Source organism: Syngnathus acus, chromosome 19 (assembly GCF_901709675.1).
Source record: "Syngnathus acus chromosome 19, fSynAcu1.2, whole genome shotgun sequence".
Classification (NCBI taxonomy): Eukaryota; Metazoa; Chordata; class Actinopteri; order Syngnathiformes; family Syngnathidae; genus Syngnathus; species Syngnathus acus.
Window position 1 is genome coordinate 7,899,425 of NC_051103.1, and position 12,246 is coordinate 7,911,670.

Genomic DNA, 12,246 nt, shown 5'->3' on the forward strand with positions numbered 1-12,246 from the left:
ATTGGAAATGATATTCTCTGCAGTGTGGAATTCCCAGTTATGACCAGGAAGCAGCCACTGACCAACTCGGGGAAAGTAAATAATTGGCTGGAGGTCGGCTCGTCCCCTGGCTGACAAGCCGTATAAAAAAACCTTCAGCATTCCCTGCTGCTATCAAACGTTATCACCTCATGCGCTGCTGCTGCTGCTGCAGCAGTAGCGCATTGAGCTAAATTGTTTTCTATAAGTTGTCACTCACATGTCTGTCCTAATGGCTGCGGTCACTAATTGACTGTGTTGCGTAAGGATACACAGTGGAGATCTCCATCCAGTCAAGCGATGGAACGTTTCTAGAAATGCATTAGCCAGCTTCTGGATGTTGGGGTGACAAACACATGTACACAAGCCAATAACCAAAAGCAAAATTCATTTGACTTGTATCTATGTAAAACATGAAGTCAATTCCAACAACACATCAAAAAAATAAACCTTGACAGAAGACTCTCAGACAGGCTTCAAATTTAAGCACAAGTTTTTTTTTTTTCTTTTAAAGATTAAGTCCACCGGCAAGAACCCCCCAGTGGCCTGTGACAAACACGCAGGAAATAGCAGCGAAAATGCACATCATTTGCACTTCCTTTATCACAAGCCTGGGAGATAAAGAAAAAAAAAAAGTGATGAAATTCCTTTTTCTGAGGGGGGACTTTGGTCACAGGCTGCGCTGAATATGAAGTAGTCTCTGTTTGTGTCATCGTCAACATGTCACTGAACTTATCTTTTTCTACTTGGTTTTGGTAGCTCACCGATCATTGAGGCGTGGTAAGTTAAACTGAAATGACATTTTTGTCCCCATACACACCCCACATGTTTTTCCACTCAATAAAAATGTGCTGTTTGGTATGGAGGCACGCACGCACGCACGCACGCACGCACAGTGTTTGTGTACGACCCAGGGAACCAGATGAATAATGTACTAAGTTGAAAAAGCTTTAGGAACAGGCCAGAGCAATTTCCACAAATCCCATGAAAATCTCCTGTGTCCATGCAGGAATAATTAAAAACAATTAAAACCTTCCCTTCTAGTTATGCACCAAAGAAAATTTGGCATCTTTTTCAAGATGTTAGTTTCAAGCCTCATTTCTTGTGTGGATTTTGGGTCACCGCTGTTTTTCCATGTTAACCAAAGTGCTCTGTAGGGTTCACACCATCTGTTTCAGGATTCATTGTTCTTGTCTTTGAACAGACCTTTTTACATATCTGCCAGTGAATTTGGCAGCTTTTCACCTTCACACGGTGAATATGAACGGGAGAAGACGTTGTGTGATAAGATAATCCGGTTTGTCTTTGACGTGACCAATTGTGGTAGAAGAATCATACATTTCAATGTTAGGAATTTTTTCTGCAATTGGTGCAAGAGCTATAAAGCTGCGTAACTAAAAACATGGCAACAGCAAAAATAATTCATACTGAATTTAGTCTGTCGTCTAATCAGCTAAATGAATACATACATTTTTAATAAGCATCATCACTATTTGATGCAGTTAACATACTATATTAGTGGTTTGTATAGTCAACAAAAATAATTGTAAAAAATACGACAAAAGTTGCAATACTTTTTGTATATGATATATTCTAATTTATAGGGGATTCTACACCTTTTACTGTACTCGAAAGTAATTAATATATCAAAATGATCTGGGATTTTAAAACAATGGACAAATACAATAAGGTCAAGTCCAACTTTTTGAGCCCGTCACTACATCTTGCGTCCGCGATGACATTCGTTTGAAAATAGAGAACCCTATAGAGCAGCCCGAGTCAAATCATCCCTTATTGATGCAGTCCACACACATCCTTCACAGTCCTTCCGGCTCCCGGGACCCCTGTTGTTGCCCCCCTGCCGTCCGTGCTCAAGCTTTCCTCCTCATTTCATTCTATTTTTTCTCGTCATCATCCTTTTTTTTAAGCTTTGCTTATCTTCAATGTCTTGCTCTCTTCCTGCCCGTCCGTCCGTCCTCCATCATGCAGCACTTACCAAAGCTGTATTTTTATCTGTTCATTGGAGGCTGGTGTGGGGCCGCACCCATGACTGCAGCTCCGCACCGCAGCGCTCCACAGACTCGCTCATATGGGAGAACCAGATAGAGCTGGAGCCAGTGAGGAAATGAGAGCGAGCAAGCGGGGGCCTTGTAAACGCACAAGAAAGAATTAAGGAGCAAAAGTGGGTGGCAGCATGGTTGGATAGATAAAACTGACAGAGCGTGGAAGTCTGCAGCGGATGGGAGACACGAGGAGGATTGCCAATACGTGCCATAGATGAAAGTAACCCTGTTGCTCTTCCCGGCCGGCCGGCATCATAGCGCACAACATTCAGCCCGAGCAGGCGTTAGCTGCCAGACACCGTTCCTGTAGCGACTGTCACGAGCGGGGTCACTTTCCAAGCGCACGCATCTGTTGTTTGTGGTCGTGTCTCGGTCTGTTTTCCTTTTCCCAATCTGTTGGACATTAGTCTTTCCTGTCAAACCCTGACAATTGTCAAGTCAGTCCTTGATATTCGTACAGTGTGACCCCGAGTTGGAGTTTTTAAAGCTGCAGTCATTCCCCAAGGCAGATTCACTTCAATTTAGTGATTAAGTTGAAGCCCGGCAAAGGAAACAGCTCCCTTGAATAAGTCGACGGTGAAGGCAGGTGCTGAGCCGAGATAGCCACACAAGGTTTGAGCCATGCTGTCACTCCAGCTCCATCAAATCAACAAAACTATTCCTCATTGAGTCAAAGTTCTTAGAAAATGGTCTTATTTCCCACTTCTTTGAAGATGATTTCAAAATGAACCAATATTTATTTCGCCTCAGCAGCATTTTGACACACTTAAGTGGGGCTCTGACTTTTTTCTTAATAGATGGATTTATATGATCAAGAGTTTGTATTGATTGTTTTATGCATTTTACACTTTTTATCTCTGTATGTTTATGTTGAGTGCCCTGCAGTATCACTTTATATGGGGAGGACGTTCACATATCCCAATTGTGTTGCAAACACACACATGCAAACCTATTTGGGGTCTCTTAACAGTTTGCTGCAGCGGTCTGTTTTCTGTCCTATCTCCAGTAAAATGCGTCTTCATGTGTTAGCCAATAGTCACATGCCAAAAGTTTTTCCAATGGTTTTTTTTCCGCACCCAATGTGGTGTCGATTCAAGTGTCAAGATTTTAAAATTGACACTGGTGCCAGTTACTTTGAAAACTCAGTACTCTACTGATTTCAATCATTTTAAAAGCAACTCAGTTAATTTACAATTTTTTTTTTTTTAAGAGTACTAACTAAATTGGATCACAAGTTTCTTGAGAGTATTTGTGTAGATTTAAAATGACTCGGGTACTTCAAATTCCAAGAGAGGTATTCTTTGTCATAACTGGTTGCAACATCCAGAACCAAAATAAATATACCATATGCACTTCCTCTGCTCTGGGGGTTCCAACCATGGATTTGAAATATTCACGCCAGGGAACAGTGCAAGATTGGTTCACAGCAAATCTGCCTCCAGGAAATATTTGTAGGACTAAGAACTCCAGCTTCAATCTTTGCTTTTTTGTCTCAGCGGGTGGTCTTCCATGGTGGTTGCCTGTGGTGTCATCGTGCTTTGACTCATTTTAAACGGGGAGAAGGTCGGAAAGGAGAAGCCAGTACAGCCCATTTCTTTTTTCCTCCCTTCCTCCCTCCCATGTGTCTGTATATGTATGTACGTGTCTCTAGACAACAATCGGATAAGTGGCATCCTGACCTCGCAGACGGAGCCCTACGACCTGTCTTTTTCACGCTCCTTCCAGAGTCTGTCCCACCTGCCGCCCTCCTACGAGGCGGCCATCAAAGCCGACCTCAGCCGCTTCTCGTCTTTGAAGAAACTGAGTAGGTCCAAGTTCACAGCACTAATGCAAGAGTAGGCCTCCCTGATGTCATGCATGATTTTTGTGCCTTGGTGAGACCTTGAGAAACTTTGTCTGCTGGGCTATTGTCACAAGTGTAAAAAGAAAAACAATCATTGATTTGCACGTTTCTGGTTCACTGTCCCGCTATTCAGATTTTTACTCTCTATACTCTATTTTGGTCAGATTTTTGTGAGTCCTGTAAATAAACTTGGCATAGAGAGCTTATGTTCATGTCAGCAGTTTGTCACCTTGAAAGAATTCCAAATTTAGAGGGAGTCAGTTGAATCCACTTGTGTATCTCCAAAAAACAACGACTCATTCTCTTCTTTCTCTGTTCGACTTCTGCGCTCTAATCGAACCTTTAAGATGTCTCAGCTCTGTATTGATTTTGCGCTGCTTTGCTGGATTTCTGGAATACAATGTGGTCTCATCTCATGCCATTTTTGAAGTGGAACGCAACTTTTCCCTAAGGCTTGTGTAATTTCATCATTCCTGCCTCATTTTTACTTTTGGCTCCCAATCAATGTGAGGGGAGCCATCTCCAATGCCTTCAGGTCTCACTCCATATGGCTCACTTGTTTAGCAAAATGACAAGGTAGCAAAATCCACTTCCTTTCATACATTTGTTTTGGTTCGCCAAAGTGTTTACAAATATACTAAAATATCCACAGTGCCTTTAAAGCAGGTGATTAAAAACAAGGTATGCTTCTTGAGTTGTCGGCAAAAGGCCAGGAAGTTTTCCAGTTGCTTTTATGTCTGTCACACAACTTGAATTGTGCTCAGAGGACGATGATCGAGATGTTTTCAGTGTTGGGATATAATAAAAGAAACAAATGTAAGAAGGCTTAATCATAGAAAGTACCAAAATGAGAAATACAGGCAATATACCTGTATATTACAAATTATTACGCTACATGGTAATAAGAGTACATTATACTCGAGAAAAGAACGTTTATTTTTGGGAAGAAGGCGGGACAGGCCACAGAAGGGGATTTTGGCGGTGAGTAGCCTTGACAGGTGGCATAAACAACACCTCACATACTGTATATAGCTCAGACTGAAAAGGTCGTGTATGAATTCTCAATAAGGCTAATGTTTGCTCCCTTTTTAAATTACACCCTACCTTTCACTGCGCGGCATTTGTGTCAGCGCTCGGAAACAACGCTGACATTTTGTTTATTTATTTATTTGATGTAGAAATGTTGAATAATAATGATAATAATAAAAGAGGTTTGCTACCACTTTTTTCAGATCGCTATGACAGCATAGAAGTGCTCATTCTTTGAGTACTCACTACCTTTAGTACTTTGGTAAATAAAATATCATTTCACATTGGCATAAAACAATAAAAATTGACGCAGATGATGGTTCGCCTATGTGTCAAACTGTTGCATTATAGCAGCAACTCCTGGCGTGGAGAATTTAGAAATTATTTTTGTTTACCTAAGTATTGGTGGCTAGCATCAGCAGCAGCATGTTAAAATAAGATCACTTGGTATCGGCACCCTGCCATCCCTAATAATTACAAAACGATACTGTATATAAATTGCACTTGTTTGCATGGTTTCATGTGGCATGTTGGTGCTACAGTGCTTCCTCGAAAAATGTTCCAATCTCAATGCATGTTACACTTATGTACAGATGATCCATCAAAAACAAGGGAAAATAACGACATTGAAGAATACATACTTCATTGTACAGTGTCACTCTGCTGTTTAGCATGTACTGGATGCCACGTGTCTATGTGATATGACAATGTATGAATCTCCTTTTATGTGACCTTTGAGAATTCCGCCCCCACAGCCATTGCCTCCTGCACCGTCGGCTTCCCAATCTGGACATGTGGATATTATGTGCCTGGCATGTCGTATCATCTGACTGCAATTCCGTCTCTTCTTTCACACTGTACTCAATGACCTGTTCCCTGAAAGCCGTAGTGCTTTTCGAGCTGCATTCTTCCCGTGCATTGAAACAAGAGATTTTCCTCTAAAGATCCTCTTGCATCTGTTTTATCCTTCCTCATTTCCTCTGCAGCGGATAAAGACGTTGAGGACTACTACACTCGGAAGAGACACCTGCCTGACCTGGCAGCAAGAGGCACTCTTCCCTTGCATGTTCTCAAAATCACTCAAGACCAGGTGAGGAAATAAGTGCTCATTTTTGGCCGTAAGCCAAAGTACATAAGAGTCTTGACTACTATGCTGGTTGAACCTTGATTTTCTGCAACAAATAATGCATTTAGTGGTCATAACAGTGCCTGTTTGTGTTAAACAACATCTGGGATTCCATCAAGCAGTGCACTTTGATCTAGATTGGTGCAAACCAAATGAAAACAAAACAATCTCGAGTCAGATCGTATCCCGCCGATTTCTCCCGATGCTGTTAAAGCGCTTTGAGTACCTTTGAAGCCAGAAAAGTGTTATATTTCAATATTTCTTTGTTCAATAATTATATGACAGAATTCCCACCAGCTGACATTTATCCACTGCATTGCAATTAGGAAAGAGCAATTATAGAATTCATAACACACCCTAGTAATTTGACGATATAAAAATCTCTACATACAAGCAGTAATAATAGCGCAGGCAATGAGGACACGACTAAGTACCGAGAGCCCGTGATTAACAATTTCCATTTGTCTGCTCTGCTCCCTTTATTGCAGCATCGGGAACAACAGCAGCTTCAGAGTCAGGTTCCACAGTCTTCCATCATGCAGGCAACTCCCCAGTCACAGTCCTCTCAACAGCAGTCCCAGCAACGACAAAGGCCCCGACGAGTCCAGAGAGCCATGTCCCAAGATCGGGTCCTCTCCCCACAGAGAGTCCCACAACAGGATTACAACACATCCTCGAACGGGATGTCCCCTTACGGAGGCCGGATTCTGTCGGACGAGCAGCTGCTGTCTGCCGAACGTCTTCGATCCCAGGAGCGCCTTCTTCCGCAGGACCGCCATACTTCCCAAGACCGCCTGTACACCAAAGACCGCATGTACTCCAAGGACCGACTTCTCTCCCAGGAACACCTCTATTCAAAAGACCGCCACTACTCTCAAGAACGACTCTACTCACAAGATCGCCTGTACTCACAAGACCGCCTTCTATCCCAGGATCCTCTGCTCTCGCCGGACAAGCTGATGTTGTCGCTGAAGCGTGGCATGGTCAGCAGTATCTCCGGTGAGTTTTACGGAAGCGACAAGTCCATGTCACGTGCTATCTCGCACACAGACGTCTTCATACCCACCACGCCTCTTATGGATCGCTACAAGATGACCAAAATGCACTCCCATCCCAGTGCCTCGAACAACGGCGGCGCCGGAACTCCGGCGGCGGCGGCGGCGGCCCCACACTCCAACACTTTAGCAATGAACCAGACTGTATCCAAGCGGCAGGCGTTTGCCGCCAGACGGACTCACACTGTGGAGCAGCTCCACTACGCCCCGCAGCATCACCAGCAGCAGCAGCAGCAGCAGCAGCAGCAACAGCAGCAGCAACAGCAACATCCACAGCACTACCGCACAGGAAGCAAGACTGAGGTGACTGTGTAATGGCAACCAAGGAGTGCCTGAACTGCACAGACAAAAACACAACTGGCCTTGGTCGGCTGGTGTGCTCACTACTCTCTTAGACTTCACTTTACTTTGACCCATGTTCCAGGACCAAGAACATTCACTAGCTTAATGTGAGAGACCGGTAAAACGAGCTACACTGTACACTGCATTCAGAGTATTTTAATTTGGCAAAATTCTCACTTTCATATGCCGAATACTATAGCTCCCTCCATCTTCATTCTCTTATCCATGTACAGGCCCTGGCCTCATTCTCAAGTCTCGACTGACCCTCTTTGTCCAGCCAATCGACAAGATCTATGAACATTTGGGGCAAATTACAAAGGGCTTTGCACAGTGAAACCCACGGGCCAAATTCCTCCTTGATTTCTGATGTACAACACAGATGATGAGCTTGGATGAACCTGTAATAACCTTATAAATATATAAATAAATCAAACAATGTGCACCCTGTCCTACTCATAAGTGAAAAGCATCTGAAAGTTGCACTTTCAGGTGCCTCTAACAGATGTTCCATTTCCAAAATTGAAGTGGTTATGTGGGTTACAAAGCACAATCATGATAGAATAATAATTATATTATTTCAGAGTTTTTAGTGATGGCTAGCATTGTTTTGCAAGTGAACCATGACAATGATACATTTTGGTTTCTTTTGCTTCAAGTAGATGATTGTAAATAAGCTATAATATAAACATTATCCTGGATAGATCTGAACTGAATGGACTTCGTATTAGAGTGTCTGTTTTCAATGGATTCTTAAAAAGAACGACTAAAAATGATCACTGTTTTGTGAGTTCAGATTAGAAACCCACTTCAACAAGTATTTGACAGGAAAAAAAATACTATATTGTGTGTGTCTTTGCAAAACTGTTTGTAGGGAGAAAGGAACGACTGTGTGACGATTAAAACAAAATACAAAAAACACTGTTCATACTTGGATGTGTACCGTGTTGCATTGACATCACCGATGTTGAACATTATGAAAATGGATTAGAATGCTCATAGGGACAAATAAACATTCATATTTTTTTAAACATTCAATATTGTTACTTCAGGACTGTGTTTATTTGGATGTGCAAGCGTCATTTGTGGGTTTTAAATTGGTTGAAGAAGGCTTTATATCAGCTGACTTCATATATACAAAGTAATTCAATATTATTAAATGTACTACCAAAATAGTAAAGATTATTAATGACTTAAGGCTATTATTTTTACAAGCTATACTAACCAAAACTTCCTGCTCTTGACCTTTCCTAGTAGCATGAAAATGTCATGCCTCAACATAGAAGTGAGATTCATGCCCTCCCTCTCCCGTCAGTGCCCTCGGAATAGCTTATGAAATTGTTTTAGTCGAAATGAGAAGCATAGACAAGTCATATAGGTCTCCTATAATTCAAGTGAACTTTAACATTCGTCTGGCATAACAAAGAACAAGACTAATTATACTGTATTAGACAGTAGTGCATGCAATTTGGCATTTAGGCTGCATGGATGAATGAATGGATTGTTCAAAACTTGGAATACAGTATACTGAAGAATCAAAGTCAAATCAAAATACTAGACAAACTATAGGCAAGAAATGATAGAATTTATCATCAATATATAATATATAGCATACTGAGCAGCAACAACAAAATGACTGACTATGCCATCTAATAAAATGAAATACAAGAGCAGCAAGGGTAAAGATAAGGGCTGCTGCACACTGAAAGACATGAAGTCATTAAACTCAGCATTATGTGCTGCAAAGGATTACCTGTATTAGTTTTCATTGAACCACCAAAACATTTCATGATTGTCAAGGGAAAAAAGCAGATTTTGGTGTGTTGCTCAATTAAAATAAAGCTCAGTGCAAACACAATAGTCGTACCATAACAGCATTTCTGGACTGGTCTACTTGAATGTCAAAATATGAAAAAGTGACATGCGCAGTTGTCATTCAATTCAACTGTGGAAGCTATACATTCAATTGAATTAGGATTGTTTGAGCGGCTTAAGAATGAGAGCAATATTTAGCATCTTGCCAGCAGGCAGGAACAGACTCACCCGAGAACATTTTCCAAACTGTTGAGTTGACTTGCAGCTCTGCAGCTGTCATATCCAGAGTTGACTTCACACTAGGCCATAAAGCAAGAGGACAGTTAAGAGCACAGCCTTTTGCAGTCAATAAATCAAAGCAACATCTGCTGTCATATTTGCACTTGAGCTTTTCTTTCACACTTTGACAGCGACACCTAGAAAATATCAAAACTATGTAACACTTGGTGACTTCCAACGAAAACAAATATTTAAGATATTTAAAATGGCAACAATTCTGGAGATGGGGATAGTTTAAGAGTCTGCAGCTAGGTGGTCTATGATTTGAAGACACTCATTTAGTCCCATTTATTTCACAGCCAGAGCTTGGTCTTTATCAAACAGCTTCATCTTGACATCGGGCACATATGTTTAAACTAGGTCAACAGTGCAACACAATCTGGATTAAAAGCACAGTCTTAACAGCTAGCTTGAATGCTGGTCAGTGAAATTGTCAACCTCCTTTAAATTCATGGAAATCTGTGTGTGTGTGAGAGAGAGAGAGATTTGGTCAAAAACTCTCATTGCAAAGTGTCGCTAAAAAGATAAGCTTGCTACTCCAATTCTCAACCCATCAGCATGTAAATGAAAATATTTCAATCTGAGAATTTATTTGCTGGGAGGCAACAAGGGTGACACACCTGTGAGCACTGCAACCTTATTTTTTTCTTTCTTGTTTAATATTTCACATGGCACTCTTCATGATACTGTCGTAGGATCCCTTTTATTGCCTATACTTGAAACACAAAGATGAAAAGAAAATTCTGACCTGTGCACAACGTCGTGGTGTTGCTTGAGTTTGTGTTCCTTAGTGGGCAGGATTTCCTTCTTGTACGCCTGCTGCCTAATTAGGTAGGTGGAGCTGGAGAGAAAGGACAGACAATTCTCTTTACTTCCATTTATAGTTGCTGCTTGTTTTCTCTTATACAAAATCATTCTATTACACCATTTTATTATGGCTCATTTAAATGCATGAAGATAAAAAAAGTAGTTTCAACAGCCAAATATAAAAGTTTCAGTGAATGTCTTCTTGAATGTGGACGAAAAGATAATCAGTGCCATTATGAGGCACAGGAATCTCCCAACATTACGTGTTTTTGCCGTCAACTAGTTTCTGCCAGAAAGTACTCTGAATCCATTGTTGTCTTGCAGTTTATCTCCCCACGTGCAGCACCCAAACAGAGCTCTTTGTGATAATCCACTGATTGTAGGCCGCTAACAGACATTTGTTTTACGACAGATGGCAGATTCGGATAAACATTTAATTAGCAACTCATCAGCTCTGTCAAAGCTAATTACCTCCGGCACCAGCCGCAGCCAAAAGCATCTCCTTCCTTGCGCTGCTGGTCTGCAGAGGCAGTGACTCGCCTCGCCTCGCCTCGCCTCGCCAGGCTGCATGTACGTATTGTCCCAATATTGAAGCCTCATCCAGCCGTTCTGTCACAATCCACTCTTCTGGGTGGAAGTAGTGAGGAGAAGGACTTAGCATTCCAAACTGAGGCAAGATTGTGCCATTTATCAACACTTCTTATGAAAATGACTTGTTTGCGTTCGATTCCTCAAAACAGGTTACTTAGAATGAGAAATTAATCTCAACATGAATTTGACACTTTCACTTTCTTTCTTTGACCATGGGACTCTTCCACTGAAGGCTCCGCTGTTGGGCCTTATTCAAAGATTCATTACTCATCATCAGTGATGACACTCCCGACCGACCGAGCAGGTCTGGTCTCATCATCACTCACTCTGCTCATTGCTTGACAACCTGACATAGAGGATATTCATATCAAACATATCAAGAGAGAGAGAAAGAAAGAAAAAAAAGGTGGACTGGCTTTAAAGAGCTGAGGTCAGGAGGTTTTATACTCTAGGGCAATTACAGTACATTAAAGAGAAAAACGTACTATGTACAGTATGTTTAGGTCCAGGTCGCATACTTTATTTTAGAAATGAGAATGTTGCATAAAGTTGACAATGCTGAATATATATAGTATAGATAACATTTGTGTTCAGTAAGGGTCCATTATAAACAGTGTGTCTCTTGAAAGGATTCCTATTACTGGACTGACCAGTAACCAAGCAACCACCAAATGTCTCACACATACGTATACAGATGTCCCCCACCCCCACACTCGTCAATGATGTCCATGTATCGGGGGCACTATTTGACATCTTTCCAATATTGCTTAAACAACACAAAGTAAATTGCATCAAAACTGGATATAATATCTGCTACAATTCAGCAAAATTAATTATAAAAGTAATTAAAAACAGATACACAACAACTACTGAGCAATATATGCATGGAAACAAGACATAACATGAAACAAAACTAAATAAACTGAACACTACCTATCTAGAGATAATGAGTCTCTCGGTGGTTTTGGTGCACTGGTGGGAAATGGATGCTCAATTTGTCATGTCGTAGATAGGTGATCATTTCTCTCTCTCTCTAAGCTTTGGCATGAGCTATTTTCTCTCTAAGAGGTTAAGATGAAAGCCTGTAAAGTAGAATTGTTTACGGAACACATTAACTCAGCGGACAGCAACATCCATTTCACCCGAGAAGGCATTAAAGAGAAAGCATTGTCATTTTTGGACTGCAAAGTGTGGGCAGAGAAGAAGGAAAGTCTTAAACTGCGGTCTACAGAAAAGCTGCCCACACAGACTAGTAGTTTCCCTTGACTCCCATCACCTACG

The 12,246-nt window shown here is 41.4% G+C and overlaps 1 protein-coding gene across 7 annotated transcripts in view; it reads left to right on the plus strand.

The window, feature by feature from the left end:
• Positions 1–8,511, plus strand: part of LOC119138578 (protein shisa-6-like) — a 38,375-nt gene extending 29,864 nt beyond the window's left edge. For 3 of the 7 annotated variants that reach the window (XM_037278802.1, XM_037278804.1, XM_037278803.1), the window contains 4 exons: positions 778–798; positions 3,733–3,885; positions 5,940–6,043; positions 6,568–8,511. In XM_037278802.1, coding sequence (XP_037134697.1) covers positions 778–798; positions 3,733–3,885; positions 5,940–6,043; positions 6,568–7,449 — 1,160 coding nt within the window. In that variant the 3' untranslated portion in view covers positions 7,450–8,511. The remainder of the gene's footprint in view (positions 1–777; positions 799–3,732; positions 3,886–5,939; positions 6,044–6,567) is intronic. The other 4 variants (XM_037278808.1, XM_037278809.1, XM_037278807.1 and 1 more) reach the window with 3 other exon arrangements.
• Positions 8,512–12,246: the final 3,735 nt, after the last annotated feature.